The sequence below is a fragment of the Calypte anna genome, chromosome 1, assembly GCF_003957555.1.
Source record: "Calypte anna isolate BGI_N300 chromosome 1, bCalAnn1_v1.p, whole genome shotgun sequence".
NCBI lineage: Eukaryota > Metazoa > Chordata > Aves > Apodiformes > Trochilidae > Calypte > Calypte anna.
In genome coordinates this window covers 194,107,122-194,131,877 of record NC_044244.1, presented here as the reverse complement: position 1 = coordinate 194,131,877, position 24,756 = coordinate 194,107,122, and the positions used below count along the sequence as shown (strand labels likewise).

The 24,756-nt window shown below is 42.0% G+C and overlaps 1 protein-coding gene across 2 annotated transcripts in view; it reads right to left on the bottom strand.

The window, feature by feature from the left end:
* Positions 1–790: 790 nt before the first annotated feature.
* NARS2 (asparaginyl-tRNA synthetase 2, mitochondrial) overlaps positions 791–24,756 on the bottom strand; it is a 60,092-nt gene continuing 36,126 nt past the window's right edge. The window contains exons 8-14 of one of the 2 annotated variants that reach the window (XM_030469060.1): positions 18,905–19,003; positions 17,574–17,611; positions 15,805–15,871; positions 14,257–14,394; positions 13,026–13,123; positions 10,868–10,894; positions 791–824 (exon numbers count right to left, since the gene is read on the bottom strand). In XM_030469060.1, coding sequence (XP_030324920.1) covers positions 806–824; positions 10,868–10,894; positions 13,026–13,123; positions 14,257–14,394; positions 15,805–15,871; positions 17,574–17,611; positions 18,905–19,003 — 486 coding nt within the window. In that variant the 3' untranslated portion in view covers positions 791–805. Of the gene's footprint in view, positions 825–3,600; positions 4,409–10,867; positions 10,895–13,025; positions 13,124–14,256; positions 14,395–15,804; positions 15,872–17,573; positions 17,612–18,904; positions 19,004–24,756 lie in introns of those variants that run through there. The other variant, XM_008495210.2, reaches the window with a different exon arrangement.

Genomic DNA, 24,756 nt, shown 5'->3' with positions numbered 1-24,756 from the left:
TTTCCCATCAAAGTCTTGGCATTCCCTCAAAGGAGTGATGCTTTATAAATTACAACTACTAGCAACTAAACAGGAGAGATGATTGCTGAGCTGGGCACCTGGCTGCTTTTCCCCCAGGTTTGGGGGGCCTGAATGCAGGTAATTCAGCTAAAATCCCTGTGCTGGTCGGCTGACTTTTTAACATTTGGCTCAGGGATGTATTTTTTTCATTTCTGCTCCTACAGCAGCTTGTACAATAGTCCCAGACACTGTCATGGTATCACGACATGAATCATAAGGAAGAGAACAATCTCTACTACGAGCTTCAGAGCACGCATTTGCTCTCCTGTGGATTTAAAGCCAAAAAGACTGAGACGTGCTCTTAGTTCCACAAGTATTATTTTTTTTAATTAAAACTAGAGTACTTCAGGATACTTTGATCCTGCAAATAAAAATCTTAAATAAAGGGATTATCTGATATTCTTGAAGAGAAAACAAAGATTTTCCTCTAAACGCTCTTCTGAGAGGCTGGCATTTGGTTATGCAAAGTTTATGGAGTTGCTCTTTTATTCCCAGCTGTGTTGCTCTCCTGTTGCTCTGTTTTAATGTAATGAAGCCACAGACGCAGTAAATCAGTGACACTGGTGTTTTCTTCTGAAGCTCAAAATGAGGACAAACCTAAAAGGCAGTGCTAGCTGCTGAAGAACTGAAACTTCAAGAAATACTTACCCAAAGGATGCTTGCAGAGCCTGTGCTGGTCACTTGGGCTTGAGCTGATTGCTTACTGCACTGAGAACACCCCAATGCGAGCTACTGCACTGCATGCTCAGGCTAAGAGATGGTTCCTGTGTGCAAAGAGTAACAGCTTTTTATTTGATGAAGTGTCAGAGGTTTTATCTGCCTTCAGCCACAAGCAGAGTGCAGACTCTAAGCAAAGATGTAGCACTGCCAACTGATTAAATCTAAGAAATTCTCAGTGTGTTTCCCTGCCTGTCCAAGAGGAACGACCTCCCCTGTCCTCCAGATTAACTTCCGTTTCATCCTGGGAGAGGAGATTTAAAGGAAATAGATGACATTCCTCCCAGAAATCCCAGGCAAAACACATCACATTCCTTGGCAATACCAGCTGATGTTATATATACATAGCACAAGGCAAACAATGCCAGCCTGGAGGGAGAGAGCAGCTCCCACCCTTGCTGGGTGCTCCTAAATCAAACTTCTCACAAGAACATCAAACTCAGAACTAACTCCAAGCATCATGATCATGCACACAGGGCTCAACCTCCACCTTCTCTCCTATCTCACACCACCAGAAAAAATAATGCATGCTGAAGCCTGCTTCCAAGAATGGACAACCCTTCCTCTCCCCTTTGAGCCTGAACATTCTTCTGGTTAGTTCTGCTGGAAAAAACCCTCTTCTTCTCCTGCTATTTCTTCAAGATTATGGGGTTCAGTTTTTTGGATGAGCTTTTAGACCCAAGGGTAATGCCCCTTTGGTTCAACCTGTCCCATCAGATTCCATCTCATTGAGTATCTTTGAATGAAGTAGGAATACATGGAGAAGACTGGGGAGAGTGTACCTCTTGGATGTATAGTCAGAAATGGACCAAGAATTACTCACACTGCATCCTTGCTACATCTTCCTTCAAAACCTGCCTTTCTGCAATAGCTGCAACCAGAAAATCAAACAAAATGAAAAAAACCCACCAACCCGAAAATAAAAAAACTTCACTCTTAAAGTCCAAAACTTCTGACATTTGTGTACCTATCTATCTATAAATCAAAGGTTCAACCTTCCTGCAACAACCTCTTACCAAGGCAAAGAATGAAGGATGGCTCATACCAGTCTTTGGATCTTGCTAGAGGGTCAGGCTCTGAGAGCCACTCTGTGAGCCTGTTTGGAATGGTGCTGCTGCCCTTGCCTGGAACTTGTGACTCATGCCACATCACCCTATGACTTTTCACCACCTTCTATTGTCATCTCTACACCTTGTTTTTCACCTGTCACTGTTCAGCCCCACCCTCCTCATCAGATCTGCCATCTCACAGGGTGATCAACATGCTCCTGGTGACAACAACCTGCTGATGCCAAACCCGACACAGCCAGCACAGAGCTGCTGCAGGGATGGGCACAGAGAGGGCAGGAGATGGTTCTGCCATCCACCCACTCTGTTTTCAGAAGATGGGTTTCCAGTCCAGGCACTCTCACACAGTAACAGTGACAGAACCAGTGGCCAAGGATCTCACTTGCATTATTTAGGAACACAGCTTAATTTGGAACATGGCATAGATGGGGCAGTGTGGGAGCTGTAATCTTTCCACATCTTTCTGCACAGAGAAGTATTCTAAAAAACAAAGAGCAGCAACAACATTCAAGACAATGCATTAAAAAGAGAGGTGATCCAAATGCCAGAAGACACTTGGGTGTTTGAGATAGGAACCTCTCAGTGCTTTCACAAGGCAGGCAGGTGCTTGAGCCGTTTTGTGGAACCCAACTTAACCAACTCAGGCTGTACTGGGAAATGCAAACCAGCAAATGCACAGTTAACACCTGCCTAGTCAAGTGGGTCAAGGAAATATGAAAAAAAAATCTTGATATGGAAGGGGTGTGTCAGTGCATGCAACAAACACACCATAACAATGACCTTGTGGTGGTGTGGTTTGCATGATCACAACACACGAAAGCCCCAAGCCAAGGACCAAACTGAAAAATGGCAGGTGCTGGATGACATAAATATGTATTTTTAGATACTGCAGGTGCAGTATTTTACAGCCCTACCAGAGAGAGCTGTGACTGCAGCATTATCAGTGGAATGCTATTTGATTACTACTTTTCAATTGCTTTCATCTACTTGGAAAAAAAGTCCTCAGTGAAGTTCTGCAGCCACTTCATGTTGAATGTGGCAATCTACACGAGGTTCACTAGCAATAAGGCTGTTACCTTGCTTTTTCTCTTTATATATAAATATATATATGTTGTTTATACAGCAGCTGGCTGGGGCTCCAGAGTAGTAAGCACTATGCAAATGACCATTTGCTGAATTCTGATAATTTGGAAGGGAAGAACACCACTGGAAACTCCCAGTTCAAGTCCCAGATAAGTCACTGGTTTCCAATCGCCTTTGGCAAATCACTTGATCATCCTATAATCCTGTCTTCAAAACAGAAATTAATATTTCTTTACCTGGCAGGGAAGCTGAGAGCATAAACCCTTAATGGGTTCAGATCCTATAGTGATAAGCAATTACTTAATACATATGCAATGCTTGGGAGCATATGTTGTCTGTTTTGAAAAAAAGAAAGACAAAAGCTTCTTGGTCTGATGAGCATATGAGATATTTTCTCAGTAACAAGAACAAAAAAGCAAAGCAACAACAAAACCCCACCAATAAACCACGAGTTGGCTCTGGGGAGATGAATGAACTCTCATCTAACTGAACATTTCTTTTTGCTATGAACATGTGTTCTCTTGGAGACAGAAAACAGATACCTCCTGCAAAAGTTGTGCAACTGATTTGGGTAAACAGAAATGGAAATATCTCTCAAAGACACTGAAGAAAACACCACGATGCTGAGTGCATCATGGTTCTGTTTTATAACAGAAGAAGGAACCATACAGAGTTACAAAACAACCCAGTGTACATCTTTATTGATGATTCACACAATCAAACATCATTCACCTAATTCACTCCAGCAGTTCCAATATGACATTTTTCCTTCCTAGGTCTGGCTGATTTTCCAAGGTAAACAGTACTTGCTTTTAACTCGAGGTGGAGAGAATCATTCTTTATAGCAGACATTTCAAAGAGCAAGTGCATCACAGCCATGACAACACTTCACAATTTTATAACACTCCATCTTCAAAGCACTGTTCCAGGCATTTAATTAAAGCCTATTAAAGCCCCACAGTAGTCCCTGGCTCCTGGTCCATTTTAGGTCACACCTCCATCTTAATACTCCACATAAAAACCCCACTAACTCCCAGCAATGCTTATTCAGTACTTCCACAGCCTGTACTACTCTCAGGAGAATCCTAACCCTTAAGTTAAGTGGGATTTATTAACACTCCTGTAGCACCCTGAAGATATGAATGGCTATCAAATTAACTGAGTGTGCTTCCATAATCTCACCAGAACATTTTCAACAAGGCAGCATTAAATTCACCAAGAGTTTCACTGATATAAAAATTCTCTCTGTTTCCTACTAAAACACATTCAGTCACATCCTAATATCTTATACACCTATAGTCACACCAGCAGCTTTCCCCACGAGTGAACTGCTGAGCTACAGGAGACAGGAGTGAGAAAACCTGGGGAAGGGAATCACATCCTTGATATTGTCAACTCCCAGGATGTACTGCAGGTAGCGTTCAAACCCCATTCCAAAGCCTCCATGAGGAACTGAGCCGAATTTTCGGAGGTCTAGGTACCTGGAATTTAAACAGACAGTTACATTTGCAGCAGGGTGACACTGATGTAATTAGAGTCAGCTTTTTATCTAGGGTTGTGCTTTCCACCTTCATTTCTTCCCTTTGCCCTTAGCCACTGGGGATTTCTGCCAATGCAGCCAGCACTGGCCAGGGATGGGAAGAAGTGCAGCTCCCTGACAGGCAGAGTTGTTTTAGCAGAAACCCCAAGTGCAAATGCATTGAAATCACCACAGCTGTGCTTTGCCAATTTGCCAGAGCCTGTTTTGTTGAGGAGCAAGAACTCACTTGGGTAGGATGAACAGCTTTACCATCATAGCTCTGCACACATTGAGAGCATCTTTGTAAGTTTTAGGACCCGAAATATTCCTAGCAGAGGAACAAGCAGTGACACAAAGCATTTCTCTTGTTGGAGATGGAACAGCCTGCTTGGTTTGTTTAGCCCTTGCCAGTGCTGAAATCTGGCCCAGTATACATATTCTTACGTTTTCTGTCTACTTTTCAACAGTCTGAGTCAGTTCTTTTCCAGCAATTTCTTCAGAAGGCTAAATGAGTCTTGCTGTCTGTTTCACATTTTTTTTAATGATAATTAAAATGGCTTTTTGTTACTTTCTACACAATCACTCTTGGAGACTGATTCATTTATTTCCACAGTAGGTCAGCAAAAATTCTTGGACATATCTTCCCCAAAAAATGTGATCTGGAAAAGACATTTCATTCATTTTGAAGAACAGCACTTGTCAGGCACAGAAAACTCAGAAAATGTTTGGAAGCAGATATTCCAAATGTATGGGTATAAATAAGATTATGATGATTCTTCTTTAGAGTTCCCCATTGCAAGCTGGGCTATAACTGACATGATACACAGGAACTATATTAGCAGCTATAAATTGTCAGTAGCAGTTTTATTTTAATAGGATTGAAAAACATCTCAGTGGTCCTACTGATTTATGGGGCCACTTCTAAGCTTGCTGAGGCCACAAAGTTATTCTTCTTTATATGAATGGACTAGAAAGCAATTGAGTGAATCCAGATGTATTACATGCTTCTAATCTTCATGTATGAATATTACATCACCCCAGTTAAAAAAAATAAAGTACACTTAAATATAAAAATAAATATGTACATATATATATATATATATGTATATATATATTCTCCTCCAGTGGAATGGAGGAGAAAAAGCACTGTGAAAAAAATTAAGATAGGATTGACTGTAATAAATGGTTTCCCAAACTTTAACCACTATTAATGAACTGCAAAGAAAGTGTATTTTACAGTGTGTGTGTATTTTTATTTTTATATATTTACATATTTATATTTCCATGTAAGAGATACACTATATATATTTAAGTGTACTTGCTTGGAGTGATCCAGAATTTTGTTAGCTTGAAGACTCCACTTTAACAGAGGGAGTAATGTCACTGATCACCTCTCCTTGCAAACCAGAAACACTCTCCCACCAAATTCAGCAGCTGCAGGAGATCCCCTTGGCAGACTCAGTCTGACAGCATGCCTTTTAGATCATCAAATATTATTTTACCTTGCAGTTCATTACCAGTAGTTAAAATTTGGGAAGCCATTTGTTACACTCAATCCAACCTTCAGGGTTTTTCTACCTGTGTTTTGTCTCCTCCACTCCACTGCCCATGCAGCAAAACCAGAAGCAGAACTTCTCACCTCTCCCTGCCAGCAGTGACACACACAGTGCAGTGATGCTGCTACAAACTGCAGAGCAGGCTTGAGAGTGAGACACAGGTTTTCTGATCTGCTGGGTTTTAGCTTGGCTTGCTAAAACTCAGTTGAATCCACCTTCCACCTTGTGACAAGCCATTGGGCTTAGAAGATGAACTTTTATGCTGCAGAGCAGCATGGTAGTCTCCATCTCTAGTCCCTTCATACAGACTGCATCAAGAACAACTTCAGTTTCTGCTAAGAGACTGGGAAATGCCCCTAAGGAGCTCCACTTAGCTTTTCAAGGGTTTGAAAGGAACATGATGGACACAGCTGATGCTGAGGGGGAAGCCACACCTGGTGTTCAATTCTGGGCTCCTCACTAGAAGGACACAGTTTCTGGGAGCAGGTTGAGAGAAGCACAACCAAGGTGGTGAAGGGTCCAGAGAACAAGGAGAGACTGAGGGACTGGAAGTGTTTAATTTGGAGAGGTGAAGGCTCAGGGTAGACCTTATGGGTCTCTACAGCTACCTGAGAGGAAGTTGTAGGGAGGTGGGTGTAGGTAAATAACAGGGCTAGAGGAAATGGCCAGAAGGTGCAGCAGGGGAGGTTTAGACTACAATATCAGAAAGAATTTCTTTACTGAAAGAGCAGTCAGTCAGGCACTGGAATGGGCTGCCCAAGGAGGTGGTGGAGTTGCCATCCCAGAAGGTACTAAAAACCATGTAGACATGCTCTAGCGGGCACGGTGGTTTTTTCTGGGTTGATGGTTTCACTTGGTGATCTCAGAGTCCTTTTCTAAGTGTGACAATTCTGTGATTCAGTGACTTGTGAAAGAGTAAAGATCTGGTAAACATGATATGGGTGCTGGCTCTTGCAGATCAATCTGTACTCACTAGTTCTGAGCAGAACTGACAAACCAGCAGTGACAACTCCAGCTGAGAGTAGTAATTCAAACAGCACAAACATTTCTGATTACATCTACAAGGAAGATCAGCCTGTCCAAAGACAGTTGAGGCTAAGGCTAGCATCTTTTCCTCCCATTTTGCTGGCAACAGAGTTTATAAAGTTATTGTAAGGAGATGAAATAACTCAGCGTCTTCCAGATGAACAATAATAATAAATTCTATCCTTGCTTATCCAGGACTTTCATCTGTAGATCTCAAAGCACTCTGAGAAGCCACTTTGGCAAAAGGAGCAAACAAACCCCATTAAAGTTAATGGAAAAAGTCCATTGAATTAAACACAGAGAGGATCAAGCCTGTGAATCCTTTCTGATGGCTGTGCTTAGAAGAAGCAAAGGAATTGAGAAATTTTCCATTCTTCCTAGATGAAAGAAAAAGAGTAACTGCCTGCAGATGAAGAGAAAATTCCCTTTAGGCCTGAAAATGCTCCCTGAGGTTTTCCTTCATTCACTAGTCTCCAGATACTGGATGCTTCTCACCTCAAAACCAGTCATGAACCAGTCTAGCCTCCTCTACTAGTAAATCATAAATAAGAACTGAGAACTGAGCTCTCCACTGGCAAACGGGGGAGTGTGCAACACTATTCCATCGGGAGAATAAGTTTCTGAGACCCCAGCTAGTCCCAGGGTTCATGTTCTGGACCTGGAGGACTGGTAGTTCTGAAGAGATTTGAATCTTACTGAAGTATGTGCTGCAACAACGTCCCCCCGGCAATGAATTCCAGGAGCTTGTTATGTGCCAAGTTAGAGAAGCGTTTCCTTTCATCCTTTTAAAAATCTATATCCTTTTATCATCATCCCAAGCTCCTGTGTTGCACGGCAAGGCACTATGAAGATCAGTGCACTCTTAGCAACCATTCATAAGCTGAATGTATTCTTTATGGTCTTCTTTCAAAACAAATATCTTGATCTTTTATGTAACCCTCTTGTTATACCAGAGCCTCTGTAGCCAGTTTGAAAAAGGTAAGGCTGAAAGAACAAAGATATTGCAGTCCATGAGCTGAACATTCTACTGGGAAAAAAAAAAAAAAAAGAAAGAAAATAGAATGAAAAACTCCTAGTGAAATGGCATCTGAAAGATCATTTTGTGGAATGTTTCAGGAAACAAACATGCAAAGCATCACCAGGTTGTGATGCTGTCTTTGGTTTCAGGCAGCTTCTGCTCAAAAAAAGAGCATTCTTCTCCACAAAAAAAAGTATTTAAGGAGGCCAATCTAAACCACTTCCATTGACATGAATGGGGTTTGGGCATGTTTTGGCTGGCATCAGCACTGATTCTCTGCCTGCCTCTGCATGGCACAGCATAGGGTTCCAGTTCCTCTCCAAAGTGGGAGTAATAGGATCAGGAGACTGCTAGGGAGCAGGATGGGCTACCTGGTCTTGCTGGGCTCTGAAGGAGATTAAAGGATTAAATGAATGCTGTCACTGGCCATGGATTGCAAGGGGCTTGGCAGTGCTGCTATTCCTTAAGTCCAATTCTTCCTTTCTACCTTGCCACACAAGGACCCAACAGAACACTCCAGCATTCAGTCCAAAGAAAACTAGAAATGAAAGAGCCCAACACAGCTCAATATTCTCCATCTACAGCAGGAGCAAGACAAAGACAAGATGGTAATATCCATTCTAAGACAGCAGGTAACACCTGCTCTGCTACCCTGAGTCTTCACCAGGGTTGTGACTCCAGAAGAACAGAAAGGTTCGTGGACTGTAAAGGGTTCAGTACTGGGACATCTCCATTGACACCAATGATGATCAGAGTGAGGAAATGGGTGCCTTACATGTGGAAAGACTGAAGGGAACAGTGCTCAAGCTGATGGTAGTGGGGAAGTGTTCATTACAAAGCACCTGCTTTGTTATTGCTAGTGCTGAGCTGTCTCCTGGAAGCTGGAAAAGAGGATCTCTGTTTATAAGGCAATACACTCAATACTCCCTGGTCACAGAGTAAACTCTGATCACCCAACTTTCCTACCTTGATTCCATAGACCTCTCCAAGTCTTGCCCAGATCAGCATCTAAAACACTGAGATCTTTTCTGTCTACAATTCAAAGAAAGGAGTGTGAAAACAAGATAAAATAACTGTGAAAAATCAAGACAAATGCTTCTGCAACTCATATTCTTTGTGGAAAGAAACCTGCACAATAGGGAAGATGTAGAGAACAGAAGAAGACTGACAGGAGTTTGACTATGTCTCTTTATTTACTTTTTAAAAAAAGCTTTCTAAAAGGTAGGAACAAGCAGAAACACAACAGTATTTCACATCATCAGTTGCTTCTTTGCCCAATGACTCTCTCACAAACAAGGCACTCCTGAAGCTGTCCTAGAAGGAGTCAATCCCCACAACATCCTCATGCTTTTAGTGGGAGAAGAAAAGAGGTAGAAACAAAGATATGGCAATATAAAAGGGATTTCAAAAGGGACCACATACCATACAGCCCATTCTAAAGTCAGCAAATATGTTTAAAAAGGAATGACTCAACTGTTCTTCAAGGAGTTTGTGAGCCAGTTTTGGAGACTAAATTCAATCAGTAAATTGGAGGATCTTAATTTCAGCTCTCTTGTCACCTCCACTGAGAAGAGAGATGCTGGCAACCCACCTACATCTTTTCTGGCAGATTCTGGACTGTAGTCCAGAAGCACCCAGGATTACTCCTGCACCTTCCTAGGACACCAGAGCCTGCTATGGCAGAGGGTAAACAACAGTTTTAATCTCTGGGAAGTTACATCATCTGTGGTGGAGTAGAGAGAACAAAGCAGAGTCTCCAAAACAAGATCACAAGAGGAAAGAATTTCCAGAATGTGATTGCTACATATCACATGAAAATGCAAATGGCTGACAGGCAATGCCTTAATCTTCTCCCTTTGAGAGAAGCATGAGGCAGGGCTGAGATATTTTAGCAGTGCTGGCAGGCTCTGCCACTGAGCATCAGAGCTCCTCAGACTGAATCTCAGAATCTAACCACACAACTGACCATCCCTGGTCAGGATAATCCTTCCCTCAGATGAAGTGATATGCTGTATTCTGGTCCATAAAGACCTTTAATTCACCCTGTTTGCAAATGGATGATGTAAAGGTCTGCCATACATTGGGCTGTTCCTAAGTGATCTTATATTTTGGGAAGAGGAGAATGAAGAATCCTCCACAGACTCTGCTTTTTTTCCAAGGTAGCCTCACTAATGATCATTTGAAATACTGCAGAGTATTTGAATATACTCTTCTAAATTTAAAATTGTCCACTCTATCACCTCTCTGTAGCTGGGACAAAGTACCTACCCAGAAACACTTGTCAAGAGGAACACTAAGATCCTTCTGTCATTTTAATAGGCTAAAATGTTAATTCAAAGGTTGTTCTGTCTTCATAGTAGAGCAATTTTAATTGCTTCAACTGCCTTGTTAGGGAAGATTTTTCAACCCAATTGCCCTGTCAATAGCAAAGGGAGTTATTCATAGAGCTGTTAAAGGTCACAAATTGCTTGTGGTTCTGAAACCTGCTTATCACATGGGATGGTGGTCAGAATCTATTAAAAATGGAACACAGCTTAATGATTAAATACCAAAAATCACTGACAGGTTGTAAATTAATCCACTTCATGCCATAATGAAATGAATGAGCTGTGCTGTAAGTGGACTATTTGGGAAGATAAACTAAGTAGCATTAGATCAAACTTTGTTTAAATGAACTGGCTGTTCCATTTAGACTGGCAGTGATGGCAGGGCAACTGAGCCAAGAAACATCTCCTCAAGAACAGGATCAAAAAAAATGAGACAGATGTTTACAGATTCTCAAAAGAATAAATATAGCTTGCAGACCAAGTGAGTGTCTTACCATTGGTAGGCATCTGTGAGTCCTAACCTGTGGAACAAGAAGAAAATGCCTGTAAGAAAAGGAACAGAAGAAATCCACACAAGCAGCATTTACCTGGAAGAGAATGTGCAAGAAAAGGGAGGGCCTGATGACTAAACTCAATCTAAAAAGGAAAGGCAGGAAATTAAGGGAAAACACAATCAGTGGCTGTCAGTTCTGGAAATCAGGAGACAATCTTGAAACAGATCCCCACCATGCTTCTTAAAATGTGAAGTTTGTTTTGTCAACATACAGGGTTGATCCCAGCTTCACACACAGACTTGTGCATATCCTTAACTTTAAGCTTATCAGTAAACTCCTTGTGAATGTTTGGACAATACAGGCCCAAATATTGAATTTACAGTGACATCCACTTAGCCTCATTTATGGCTGAGTCTAAATCTCTTCACATGTGCCTTCTCTGCAGTGCATAAAACCACTCAACTCCCATGGCTTTATCAATGTGTGTCAACTTCAGTAAAGCTACTAAATAAAAAAAGGTCTTTTTCTAATTGCCACCAGTGCACTCTCTCCTCTTTTCCTGCCCTGGCGGAGTCAGAGCAGAATTATTGGGTTTTTTTCCCCATTTCTCAGAACACAAACAGAAAACTGTAGGCAAAGAAAGACCACTTCTCTCTCATCTTCAGTACTCTGCAGCTGTCCCTGACTAGGACTTGGAGAGCTATTGTATGAAGTCTGTATAAGGAGACAAGAATCCCTTTCTTTATCTCTCTTAGTTATGCTGGGTCTGCAGGAAGTATAATTGAAAAGCCTTAACAAAGTATTTGGGCTCAGTAGATCAGATCCTCTGTACTCAAAATTTAAAAAAAAAAAAACAAACCAACAAAAAACAACATGTGAAAAGTGGTGTTATTTTTCCAGGTCATCTTCAATGCAGAGCTGTACTCTAAGGTCACTGAAGTCACACCCCATTTGCAGCCTAAAATACATCCTATGACTTTCCTGACAAACAAGAAAGTCTGGCTTCAGCCTCCACAAGGACCACTCCTGCAGCCCCACACCTTGAGGGCTGTGGACTCCAGATTTCACTAACAAAAATTTCAAGTGAAGAAGTGCAGCAGGCAGCACTGTCCTTTGCTTCAGCTGAAGCATGCCTGCTTTGGGAGACTTTGCTGGGAGAGCAAGAGGAAGCACTGCAAACAATATCATCCTACACCATGAACTGAGAACCAATGTTCTGGTGATTTTAATTGCCCTGTGCCTTCTGGATTCATTATACTAAAGTGGATTTTGCTCTTCCCCACTGGCTAGATCTACCTCCATGAGCATGTGGCTGATTTAAGCAAAAAATTCATTTCCAGTGTGCAAGATGGTGTTACTCTGGGATTAATTCTCCTCCAAAATGGCTTTAGCATAAGTGTATGACTGGTCCAGCTGGACTCATCTCAGTTATGAAAGGTTCTTTTGAACAATCAGACAGGGAGTAGTGTATAGAGAGAATTACTTCATCTATAATGTCAATTATTGCTAACTAAATGGCAGCTTCAGTATTTTGACAATGAATTTAGAGTAAAATTACTCCAAGCCACATGATAGAGAACAAAGCAGCTGAGAAAGAGCCAGTGACTCAGTACAGGTCCCAGACACTTCCAGTGAAACTACCCACCCAATTGCTAGCAAAAAACTGTATTCTCTTAAATGATGCCACTGAGGCCAGCTGCATCACAGCTAGCAAACCTTCCAAGCAAAACTGCAGTTCCTCAGTTGCACAACGTGATGACAAATGTATCTCAGCTCTGCCTGCGTGACAACTTCCACCTTTGCAATGCACCCTCAGCCACAGAAACTGCAAAGAGGAGGCTCAAGGATGAAGTGCTTCACCCAAGACCTCATTCCAGGCAGCTAAAGCAGAACTGAGGCATTCTGCTGCCCTGGCCTCCTAGCATAAGTCTCTTTCTCTGAGGAGCTAAAATGTGATGAAGTTTCCACACCTACAAGAACTTCACCATGTTGCAATCACCTACTCAAATGGATTTCTGAAAGACAAAAATAAACCTTTTTTTTTTTTTTTTTAATACCATTAGTTGCCCTTCCACTCCTCTGTCTTGCCAACCACTGAGAGCTGCTGAAGCACTCTCCTGGTCAGATCAGTCTCCTGGTACCTCTGGGTTTTCCATACCTCTGCAAGCGTGACTGAAGGAGTGGCAGTCGCTCCTCTCTCAGGCTGCCTCCACACAACTCCCCTATTCCTGGTACAAGGAGATCAACAGCTGCAACCTTAAAAGAAGAAAAAAAAGAGAGCCAAAATAAGTCATGCCATGTAGTCATCCAGTTTGTGGCAGAGGTATGTTGATACTGAATGGGTGCTTGTTATAAACTCCTCTAATTCTCTTACTGACTCCACGACACTTAAGTATTTGCAGATGACTGAAAATTCCTCTGCTGACAGGAGAAGACTGGGAGGGAAACTCCACAGTGATGAAAATCAGTGAGCCTACAGGAAACCTAAACAAGAGCAGTGATATTCCAGACTGAGGACATCTCTAGCAGGTGGTGTGAACTGAATGCCACCAGGTTACAGTGGTGACAACCTGTGTGTGTATGAAGAACCCTATAGCAGCTTGCAAGGAGGCAAAGACACGCAGGCAAGCTTCCTAAAGCCTTGATCCCCTTAGAGTTTAAGCTGCTCTGATGCTTGTAAATTGTGTTAACCCCTTCTGGTCCCATTCCTTGAGCAAGTTCTAGTAGTAACAATCTGGATCAATGGCACTGATGTGCTTATTCCAAGTGTTAGCATCCCAGTGTTACCACTGTTAGGTTTGGGCTGTTTTTTTCCCTCTTTTGTTTTGTAGTTACTTCTCTTACTCCATAGCTGGACTGTTGCTAGAATTAAAACCAATGAAGAAACAGTGGCACACAGTGGGGTAGTGGCTCTTTTCAGTAGAAATGATGTTTCAGGTTGTCTCAGTTCAATTCTCAACCTTCAAATTACAAGACTTGTAGAAGAAGAGTTTAGGTTTTGTCCACCTGCTTTTTGAGGATTACATGGATGGCAGATGTGGGTGACAAGAGCATCACAGGCTGCTTGGAGCCATGCAACTGTAGATATTTCATCTATAAATATAGAAACCTACCAGGAAAAGAACTAGAACTATGGAAGATTTTTCTTAAATAACTTAAGCAAAACCTTAATGGCACACAAATCCTGAATCCTTCTGCTTTTGCTCATACTTTGGTGATTCCTCCTACAACAGGAAAAAAAAACAACTGTAGAGGATTATCTGATGGTCACAGCTTATCTTGCACTATTTGACCAGAGGCCCAGCAGAAGATTATCCTCATCTGTCTAGCAGCAGGCTGAGACCCATACCTGACCAAAAAAGAGGTGGAAGTGTGACCTATGGACTCACTGTGTGCTGAGGTCCATCTTCATTGTCCCTCATGTAGAAAGGTTTGAGGTCGTATGGGTAGTTAAGGACAAACACAGGAACCTCCCCACAGTGCTTCACCAGGTACTTTTCATGTTCTCTTTGGAGGTCACAGCCCCACTGTAAAGACAACAAAAGGGTCCTGGGATCCTGCTTTGGTGCATCTTGCCTGTGGCAAGAGACACAGCAAAACCCCTGCACAGGAGAGATGTGGAGCTTTGAGTAACATGAAACCAAACAGAGCAACTCCTCACACAGAACACTGGGAAAATTTGCAAAGCAGAGAGAGTTTCAGAAGTTTAAAGGCAGAGGAAAGCAATTAAAATAACATGGTTTAACTTCCAAAGAACAGGGCCAGATCATCCCTCTATCAAGCCCAAGCATCTGGTATCAAATAAAAAAATAACCACAAACAAACATCCCAAAAATCCCATTCTATATAGCCTAAGAGAAATACACATCTATCCAAAATCAGATTTCTCAACCCAGCAAACCAGCCTTACTTCAGTATTACCTTTGGCAGATACAAAGCAGCTTTCCTAGGATGACCACTCTCTTCCCTGCTGTGTCCTGTTATGTGCTACATTAACTCTCATTTAAGAAACCCCAGAATCTTTTCAATCAATTTTTTTGTTACCAGAAACTGTGGATGTTGCTTTCAGCAATGTTAAAAATTGTGGCTTTTGACTAGATACCTCCATTCTATTATAGGATGTGCAAAGAGCTGGGGATGTGGAAGAGGGGAGCAGACATCCTGCAGGCTGTCCTCATTGGAAAATACCCTGAATTTATTGTCTCAAAACAAGGTAGTACAGACACAGGATTTGAGGTCTAGACACACTTGTACACAGAGGAGACAGCTACCCAGGTGTCTATGAAGGTAGCTCCACCTGAGACTCATTAATACACACAAGATGAGCACCACTACAAATGTGTATGTATGTGTGTTTGAAATTGGACAAAATACTAATTTCAGAAAACTATGATTTAACAGTGTTAAAAAGACCAGCATGTGATTCTTTTTCCCAGTCAGCATTTATTCTTCGGAAAGACAAGGGATTCCCTTTACCTACATCTAGATTACAAGGTATTTTGACATGGTTTTGGCTCATTAGTCCTTGTCAAACTTTTGATGCTGTCCTAACATCACTCCTTGATTTGAGGATTATTTCAGCAACCCTCCTTAGATGACTGCTGCTGACTTCACAACACACTCAGCACTACTCACATACAGGAAAGAGAAGTGCTTTTTGCCAAAGCCTTGGTCCTTTAACAGCAAACTCATCACTTCCTTCCCTGCAGACGTTACATGTTCTGCCACAGAACACACTCTTTATATTGCTTCCATTTCACCCCCAAAGGGCAAAAGTTATCCTTGGGTTACAACTGTGTGAAATACTCCAGGAGGCAGATAACCTGTGCAAAATAACAACCTTTGTGCTATCAGGAAGAGAGGAATGAGATCTACAAAGTCCAGGCTGGTTGTGTGCATGAATAGGAACAGGGACAAGGCACCAGGCAAGCACTTACCTCTGGCTTGAAAGTGAAAGTTTGAGGAGCTTGCTTCAAAATTTCCACTGCTTCATTGTAGGAAATTCTGCAAGAAGGAAAAAAAAAAAAACCCAAACAAAAAAAGTTTTTGAGATAACTATGAAAGGAACAACAAGAAAGTTTTCTGGCAAAGTGCCACACTGGAAAATCAAGGAGGCGTTTCCCCACCACCGTGCCAATTTGTGCTGTGATGTCAGCAATACTTCTTTGGACAGAAACCAAAATTATTTTATATGGCAAGAATCCTATGTTTTCCTGTGCTTCAGCTACATGCAGGGCAGGAAGTGCTAAGCTCTCAAGACACTTTTGCATTATTGCCATGTTGCATTTCAGCCAGAAGTGAGCTCCACAGAGAATGGCTTCACAGAAATCTGTTTTGGTTTTTTTTTTTAAATAAAACAACATACCCTCATCAGCACAGCTTCAACAACACAGCTCCACTGGTCAGCATGGTGTTAGGCAAAAATAACAGCCCAGAGTGCAAAGGGCTTGTGACTCTTTTCATTTTACTTTGTAAAAATGAGATTTTTTTGCAGCAGTGTTTCTCTGCTCTTCTGAGAGCTCTGATCTGAGAGCAGATTCTCCACTGACTTCTACCAGTAACTTCTGCCAGCATCATGGCAGAGCAAACAGAAAAAGTGCACTGAAACATGCTGCAGGTTTGATAGCTGGAAACCAGGACTCAGTGGAAGATACTTTTGCTGAAAAGTTTTCCAAATACCAAGCAAACGTTGACAGAGAGAGAATAACCCAACCACAATAATTCCACCACTGTGTATTATCAGCCAAACCCAATTATAAACCAAATTCCCTAGAGAGTAGAAGCTCTTTACAACACCCAGCTACAAGGTTTCACTAATACAGGGAAGGCTTCTGGAGAAAATACCTCAGGAAGGAATATATTACTCCACGTGTTTGGGTTATGAGAGGCCATAGTCCAAATGAGGTATATCACTGGCACAGGTTCAGCACATGTAACTGATGTGTGTAAGCCAGGAATGCCCCAGATCTGCCAGAAGTTGAGGAGGAGAAAGACAGGGAAGGAGGAAAAAAAAATGGGCTGACTCATTCTCTTTTTCCTTTGGTAGGAAGAATGGGAGAAACCATGGGAGAAACTGAGTGTAACTCTGTCCTTTCAGGAGCATCAGTTAGGTTCAAAGACAGAAGGACTTAAATGGGGACAGGGTGACTTCACTGAGGTCTCCTGTGGCAGTGAGGCAGGCATGAGGCATGGGGAGGATCTATCATGATCCTGTTGCCCAAATGTGGCTGTGGCTGCTTGCCAGGCCAAGGAGAGAAGCCAAAACCTTTGAAAATGGGTTAAACAAGCAATCAAGACAAAAAAACCCGCAATTGGAATTTTAAAATGTATATAAAAAAATAACTTAACAAAAAGAGAGCCTTTGGAGTGCAAGTGTGAAGGAAGACAGAGAACCAGAGCCAAAATAAAATAAAGCAAGACAGAGAGTTAATCACTGTGTAGGTGCACGCAGGAAGGAGGATAACCTGGCAGAAAGAGGATCCTGTCCAGGGAAGCAAAACCAGTGGCCATCAGATTCAGATGCCAGTCTCATGCGGAGAAGAAAGGGTAACTGGCAAATAGTACAAAAGGAATGACAATTCATGCTCTTTTGGAGATATTATGCTAACACAGAAGACATTTTTTTAGGAAAGAAAAAGAACACAGAAAATAGAAATTCTTTCCCCAGAAGACTTCTTCCAGATCATTTTGAAATAGAAATACTTACGTCACAAATTTGTTCTTCAGCATTTGTTCCAACCTGTCCTTCGTCAAAACAAGAAAAAATAAAAATGTAAAGCTACTCTTAAAGGTTCAGGGGCCCACAGGGAACTCAGAAAGGCTACCCCCCCCCTCTAAGTTTTGATTTGAAGGTCTGCATTGTGCTCTAGACAGAATCATAGAAGAATTTAGGTTGGAAAATAACTTCAAACCATCCAGTTCAACTGTTAACCCAGTACTGCCAAGTCCACCACTAAACCATGTTCCTCAGCATCACATCTACACAATTTTTAAATGCCTCCAGGGATGGTGACTCCACCACTTCCTTAGGCAGCCTATTCTGGTTCCAGACAAGCCCTTTGGTGAAGAAATTTTTCCTAACACCCAATCTAAACCTCTCCTGGCACAAATTGAGGCCACTTCCTCTTATTCTATTTCTTGTTGCTTTTGAGAAGAGACCAACCCCTCCTTGCTACAACCTCCTCTCAGGTAGCTGTAAAGAGCAAGAAGGTCTCCCCTCAGACTTCTTTTCTCTTTTAGCCTATGGGGGCTGAACACCCGCAGTTCCCTCAGCCACTCCTCACAGGACTTGTGCTCCAGAACCTTCCCAAACTCTGCTGCCCTTCTCTGGACATGCTCCAACCCCTCAGTGTCTTCCTTGCAGTGAGGGCCCCAAAATTAAACCCAGGATTTGAGGTATGGCCTCTCCAGGACTCAACAATCCCTGCCCTGGTCCTGCTGGCCACACTGTCCCTGATACAAGCCAGGATGCTTGTTGGACTTCTTGGTCAACTGGGCACACTGCTGGCTCATATTCAGCTGCCTGTTGATCAACATTCCCAAATCCTTTTCCTCTGGGAAGCTTTTCAGCCATTCTTCCCCAGGCCTGTAGCATTGTCTGAAGTAGATCCAGGTGCAGGACCCAGATGCTGGCCTTGCTGAACCTCACAGGATTGTTCTGGGCCCATTGATCCACCTTGTCCAAATCCCTCTGTAGAAATAGGGATCACAATCCACACATGGTCATTCAGTGCTAAAGTGGGAGCTGATCTTTGGAGCTGAGGATTCAGAGGCTGCTGTATGAAGTGACAGCTACAGCTTTTGCTAACAGGAAGTTGTGCATCCCCTCTGTGTTCTCCTGAACAATCACTTAAGCTCAGGCTGACTTTTGGCTATTCAGAGTTTACCACAGGACAACACAGCAAAAAACAGATAAACCAACAAAAAACCAAAAAAACCACCACCCAAAACAAACCAAACAAAATTAAGCTTCCCTACTGACAAGAGCCCCCAAAATGAATAAAAAGATTGCAGCTCTTTTCCTGCCACATTTATTACCTTCTGGGCAGGGGCTATGTATTTATGAAAAAGCTCAACATCACGAGGACATTTGGAGAGCACTCTGTTTGTTGTTGTCTTCAAGAGATCTTCCATAACCTAATAGAAAAAACAGAAGTCTGTGAAAAACTAACACTGCTTAGATGTCCCAGACTTAAAAATAAAACAAGGCACACATCAGCCAAGAGGTACAGAGGGAGCTTCTGTCCTTCTGCATGGTCAGACTGCACAAGAAGATACAAGCTTCCCAAGGCTCCTAATTAGCAGGGTTGGCTCAGTAGCTGAAGAGGAATGGAATTTAATAATTTAATTTGTGTTTCTGTTATGGGTTTGGGGCTCCACTGTCTGCCTCAGTACCTTCAGTCATGTAAGTGCAAAAAGCATGGCTTAAAAAATTCAGGTAGCAGCCCTGGTCAGCCATAACCACACACATTACAATCATGTGTGGTGCTCAGTCTCAGATTAATTATTAGTGAGATACCTTTCCTGTAGTGAGCAGTTCAGGTTTCCTGATTTTCTCAAGAGGCAAAACTAAAGGAGAGGAGAGGAGAGTAATTGTGTCCTGTGTGGAGCCAGCCCATCAAACAGATGAGCCCATCCCAGGCACTACACAGCCAGAGCAAAGCAAAGAGAACAGGTACAGAGAAAAGTACAGAGCTAAAGTGGAGGACACATCAATGCAGGGATGTTTGAGAAACTAAAAAAAGATGTGGTTTCATTTCCCTAACCTAACGTGGATTAGCTAAATGACATTACCATCCAATTTGGATATACTTAGCCAGTAAAATGGGCTTCAACCATGAAGAAACGAAAATGCTATTTTGGTTCTAAACAAACAAACAAAAAAACCCCAAAAACAGCTCACCCACACAGAATGCCACTGCATTTTGATCAACCCATTTTAAAAGTAATTTTCTCTTTTCATTAAGCACAGCAGGCATCCAAAACACTTGCTGTCATACAGATTAAGAGTTCCCATGACTCCTTGTAGTCTCAGGAATGCACAAGGCAGGTAGTTGATACCTGGGTAGTACTGACAATCTCAACTCTTCTTCAAAATCCCCCTCCTTATTCTCATCCCCTCTGTAAGCAACAGAGCAATGAGACCAGGTTTTTCAAAACAAAAAGCATGTCTTGAAGTCTTGGCACATTCCTGGGTTTTTTAGTGTTTGTTTGGGGTTTTTTGGTTTGTTTTTTTTTTGTGTGAGCATAATCACTGCTTCATTAACTGAAGTTGTGAAAAGAAATACCAACAACAACAAGGCAAGGAGCAGGGCCATGACACCACAAAACCCAGGGGAGACCAACTGTGAAAAAGATGAACCTGAGGCTCAGTCAGTGGATCTGAGGAAGAAGCTGGTGGCTGCCAGAGCTCACAGGGCAGAGAGGAACAAAAGGCACAGAAAAGAAGAAGCTGGGCTACTGATACAGACAAGATGAGACTTCAGACATGTTGTTCAAATGCTTGTGTTTAGAAGATCATCCTTCATCTCCTTCCTCACCTGTCCCAAACTGCTGAAACACTGTTCTGCTTGGATGAACAACCTTTGCATCCCACCAGCACAGGAAGCTGGGAAATTTTGACTCCTCTGGAGCCAAACTCAACCTTCAGACTCCTGAATCAATCTGAACCCTCTGTTTAAAAAAGGAAGATCCAAATAAAGGAATAGAATTATCATATGCAGATGACTAGTTTGCCTCCTTCTGGTACACAGCAAATGAAAAGCCAGCATTCCTGCTGCAGAGTGGCAAATAACCTAACAGCCAGCTTTGAACTGTCTTCAAAGTAGCTAGAAAAAGGCTTATGCAAATGAAATTAGAAAACTTCTTGGCAATTCATCTGGTTTTGCCAGGCAGAGACGAAGGGATTTTACATTAAGCTTCCTCTTTCTAGAAAATGAAAGTATCATCTGGTTTCAGAAAAACATGTTATTTAATTAGCACTTTTTTTTCCCTCACTGTGCGATAAAGTAACAATTAGGTTCCCACAGCATTCAACATAAGCAGCTTCCTCTTGTGGAAAAAAGATGTGGGTGGTATGGGAAAAACAATCTGAGAAATACTTCCAGGTTTCAGACTGAGGTTTTATCCTGGCAAAAAAGACAGACACGTGGGTCATGCATTGGCCTCCTCAGTGCTCTTGTTTATGCCAAACGTGTACCAGGGATGAATGTTGGAGGGGGGAAAAAAGAAGGAGAGAGAAAATAAAAAGTTCTTCAGCTCAGAAGTAATGGCTTTAAGGAAATAATATAATGAAGAATTAGAAAGCAGGTTATATAAAACGTTCATGGAGAAGCACAACCACTGGGCTTGCTGGTTTGAGGGAGAGCATGAGCTGGAGATACAGGCCAAGTGATTGGTTTGGATGTTTTCTGTAAGAGATGTTTGATAGGCTTATAAAGGGAAAAAGCCATGGGAATCACAGCAAATAGCTCATCTTGGAGGTGGACTCAGTATCCAAGAGCCCTTAATTTGGTTGCTTCATAATGGAAATATAGAAATTGTGCTGGCAGGGAGGACAGAGGTAAAAGTTTAGCAGTATCAGTCCTGGTCTTCCCCAGTGTTGCTGTGGAACTAAATGGTTAACTCCCTGATTTTGATTCGCTCCCAATTTACTGCTTAATTCTAACTTGGATCTTTTGATACTGTGACTTACCCTCTTCCCAAAGAAAATTATAACCAGGGCTGAAACAGGAAATCATCAACCAACAGTGGTCAATGTCAGCAACAGCAATTGGAAGTGCTGTGCAGTACACAAAGGGTTCAAATCATCATCTTTGTTACATTAGATAATTTTTAAAAAATCTTGAGGACTGCCACTAGAAATGTTTATGGATTTACCTGGGGCATGCAGATGGAGGTCACAGGGTATTTATATATGAAACATCCACCAAGTGGACCATTCCTTCTTGTCATCATGCTCACTCACACTCATCTGATCCTGGTCATAAAGTCTCCTTGCTCAGCAATATAACCAATAGCTCAGGCCTCCCTCTGGAGCTGTTGTTATGAAAGGAAGGAGATTCTTCCCTGTCAGATGCTTCACTGCTCATCAAGGTTGAACAACAAACACTAACAGAAGTTAGGAAACAGAAAAAGGCTCAGCTGTGACATCTGGATGTCTCTTCAGAGAAGGAACCTATAGCCCTGTAGAACCTATAGCCCTCCAATGTCCCTAGGCTGTGCAAAACACTCAGAACAACACTCAGAACCCTGTTCCCATGTGGTTAGCAGTGTTAATTCCCCTGCGACTGCTGTCAGATTTGCACAACTGTCTCATCCTTGGCACTGAAGACAGAAAGTACTCTGCCTGCCAACTACTCTGGAAATCAAACCACACCCACATTTCAGAGCTAAGGTCCCTAAACTGGCACCCAAACCCACTGCTACTGTTGATTTCATTTCATGCCTGAATTCCCTTTTATAAAACAGAGATAAAAAATGCTCCATGGCACTGGGCTGTAATGACAGCAAATTAACTTTGATGAAGTACATAAACAGCAGAAGACAGTATTTCTGCCCTCAGGACAGAGCTCAAACACTGTGTGTTAAGTTGTATTTTTCATCTAAAAGAAATGTATTCTTCATCTCTTAAAGAGGCAGTGGTGCTAGGAATTGATCTTGTTAAGGAAGACTAAGACTATAAATAAACTCCCCCAAATGCCCTCAGGAATATGTTCCTCTAGCATTTACTACGTTTACAGCCTAAATGATGGTGTTTTTCAGCATCATTTTTTTTCCCTGTGTTCATATGATGAAATTCAATTATGAATAATGCATCACATGGCCTCTCCGAGACCCTGTTAGTGTGAAGTGAGATCCTCTAAATCCACTGCACTGCTAAGCCACTGGAATGAAAACTAGACAATAATGACCTACAAATATGGGTATGTGACAGCACTGAAGAGAGAGGGTAGCAGCAGGCATCTCAGAGGACAGATGAGACCTTAGACCTCCAATTTAGGGACTGGAGATAGAGAGGCAATGGCTCTAGTGAGTTCAGACACTTTCATACAAGTTTGACCCCTTCTAGCATCTTACTGGATTTTTTTCTAACTCCTCCTCCTCTTTCTCATCTGGTTTGGAGGAAGAGAGCCTGGGGGCAACTTGACTCAACTTCTTGACTAGACTCTTCTGGAAAGAGGCCTCTCCTTAGATACACTTACATACACTTACATACTTCCCTGTACACTGGGATGGTGCTACCACCACCCAGCCACACAGTGTGGAGTACAGAGCTAAGCACATGGGACTTTCCACAGAAAGTATTGTGAAACTGGTACTGTGAGAGTTGAAGTTTCTTTGTAGCATTAAAACATGTTTTGGCACAGAGAGGGAATTTAGATTGCATGATCAAAATGCATGAGACTTCACAGAAACTGTGCTACTAATTTATGAATACCTGAGTATTTTTCTGTGCAATTACAATGGGGGGGAAAGGCAGTTACTCTGAGATTTGAGGCTCTTTCCTCCCAAATACGTTTAACTTTGTTATTAAATCTTTTTCCTTTTATTCTGTAAGGAAACCTGTTTCTTTTGGGCCTTTGTCTGAAAGATCTGAACCCTCATCAGTGAATGGTAAGCATGTACATCTCTGTAGCAAAGCTCTTCTTTGCTGATGTATAAGCAAATACTTGAGGATGTTCCTGAAGAAGCTGAGCATTCCCAGCACAATGACATGCTGAAGTTGGAGGTGTTCAGTCCAAATGTGGAATAAAAGTTTTAAAAATAAATTTTAAACAATCCAGTTATTTATGTGAGGATAAAGTTCAGAGGCTAACCATGGCCCAGAGTCCCCAAGGCTTTCAACTGGGCTTTTTGCACCAAACAAAGAACTTACAGATGACAACAAACAGATAAACTTCCAACAGGCAGACAGAGGAAAGAGCACTGAATTTAGGTCAGTGATACAGGGAAGAAGAAACTTAACTCAGGCTTTTGAACAGCTGTCAGGTTTGGGTTTTTTATTTTTTTTTTTTTTTACTTTTTTTTTTTAAGAGAGATTGCCCAAGGATTTAAAAATAATCAAAAACGGGAACTCCACTTGTGCAAATAAGAACATCTCAAAAGTAAGAATGTTGCAATGTAGAGTTGCTACAAGGAATGCAAAGTGATGGCTGACAGATAGGATTCTGCTCTAGGGACTCTTGGCAAAGACTTTGGGACAAAGGAAAGAACCAAATGAGGAGAGTGCAAGCTGAGACTTCAGAACATGCATAGCAGCCACAAAAGCAAACCATGGGGCAAATTTCTTCCTTTTCCTACAAATCTAAGTCCTACGTATGCCAGAACAGTTCTTAGATCTGGTTTTCTGAATTTTCTGAAGTGGCTGTCAATAATACAAAGAACAAGAAATTTGGGCTCTCAGCACAAGAGCAGAGTTCATGTGGTGTTCAAGGGCTCAAACACCACTCAACAGAAGACCTTGCTTATTACACTACATAAAAGCATAAAGATTTCAATCAGCTCCTGATTACCTAGAGAAACAGAGGAAATAAGGCCTAAACATATAATATGCTGTTCTCTAAAAATACAGAAAGCTGTTGAGAAAAGGAGAGAGAACAGAAAGAGCAGGCTACTGTTAATGATGGAGCACAGAGATTCCCAACAGGTCTGCACAGTCCAGTGCCACCCAGACATCAAAGATGCAGAAGTAGCATGCACAAAAGAGAGTATTACTGACTCAAAAGACTGTATATGATCCAGGCTGAAGAAACCAGGCTATTCCTCCAAAAGCTTTCCAAGGATTTTATCTAATATATGAGTGTGTGTAGATGTTTACTCACAAATCCTACTGGGCCTAAGCTGGCATATGCTGAGGCTTCTGAAATGAATTATCACCCATCATGTGG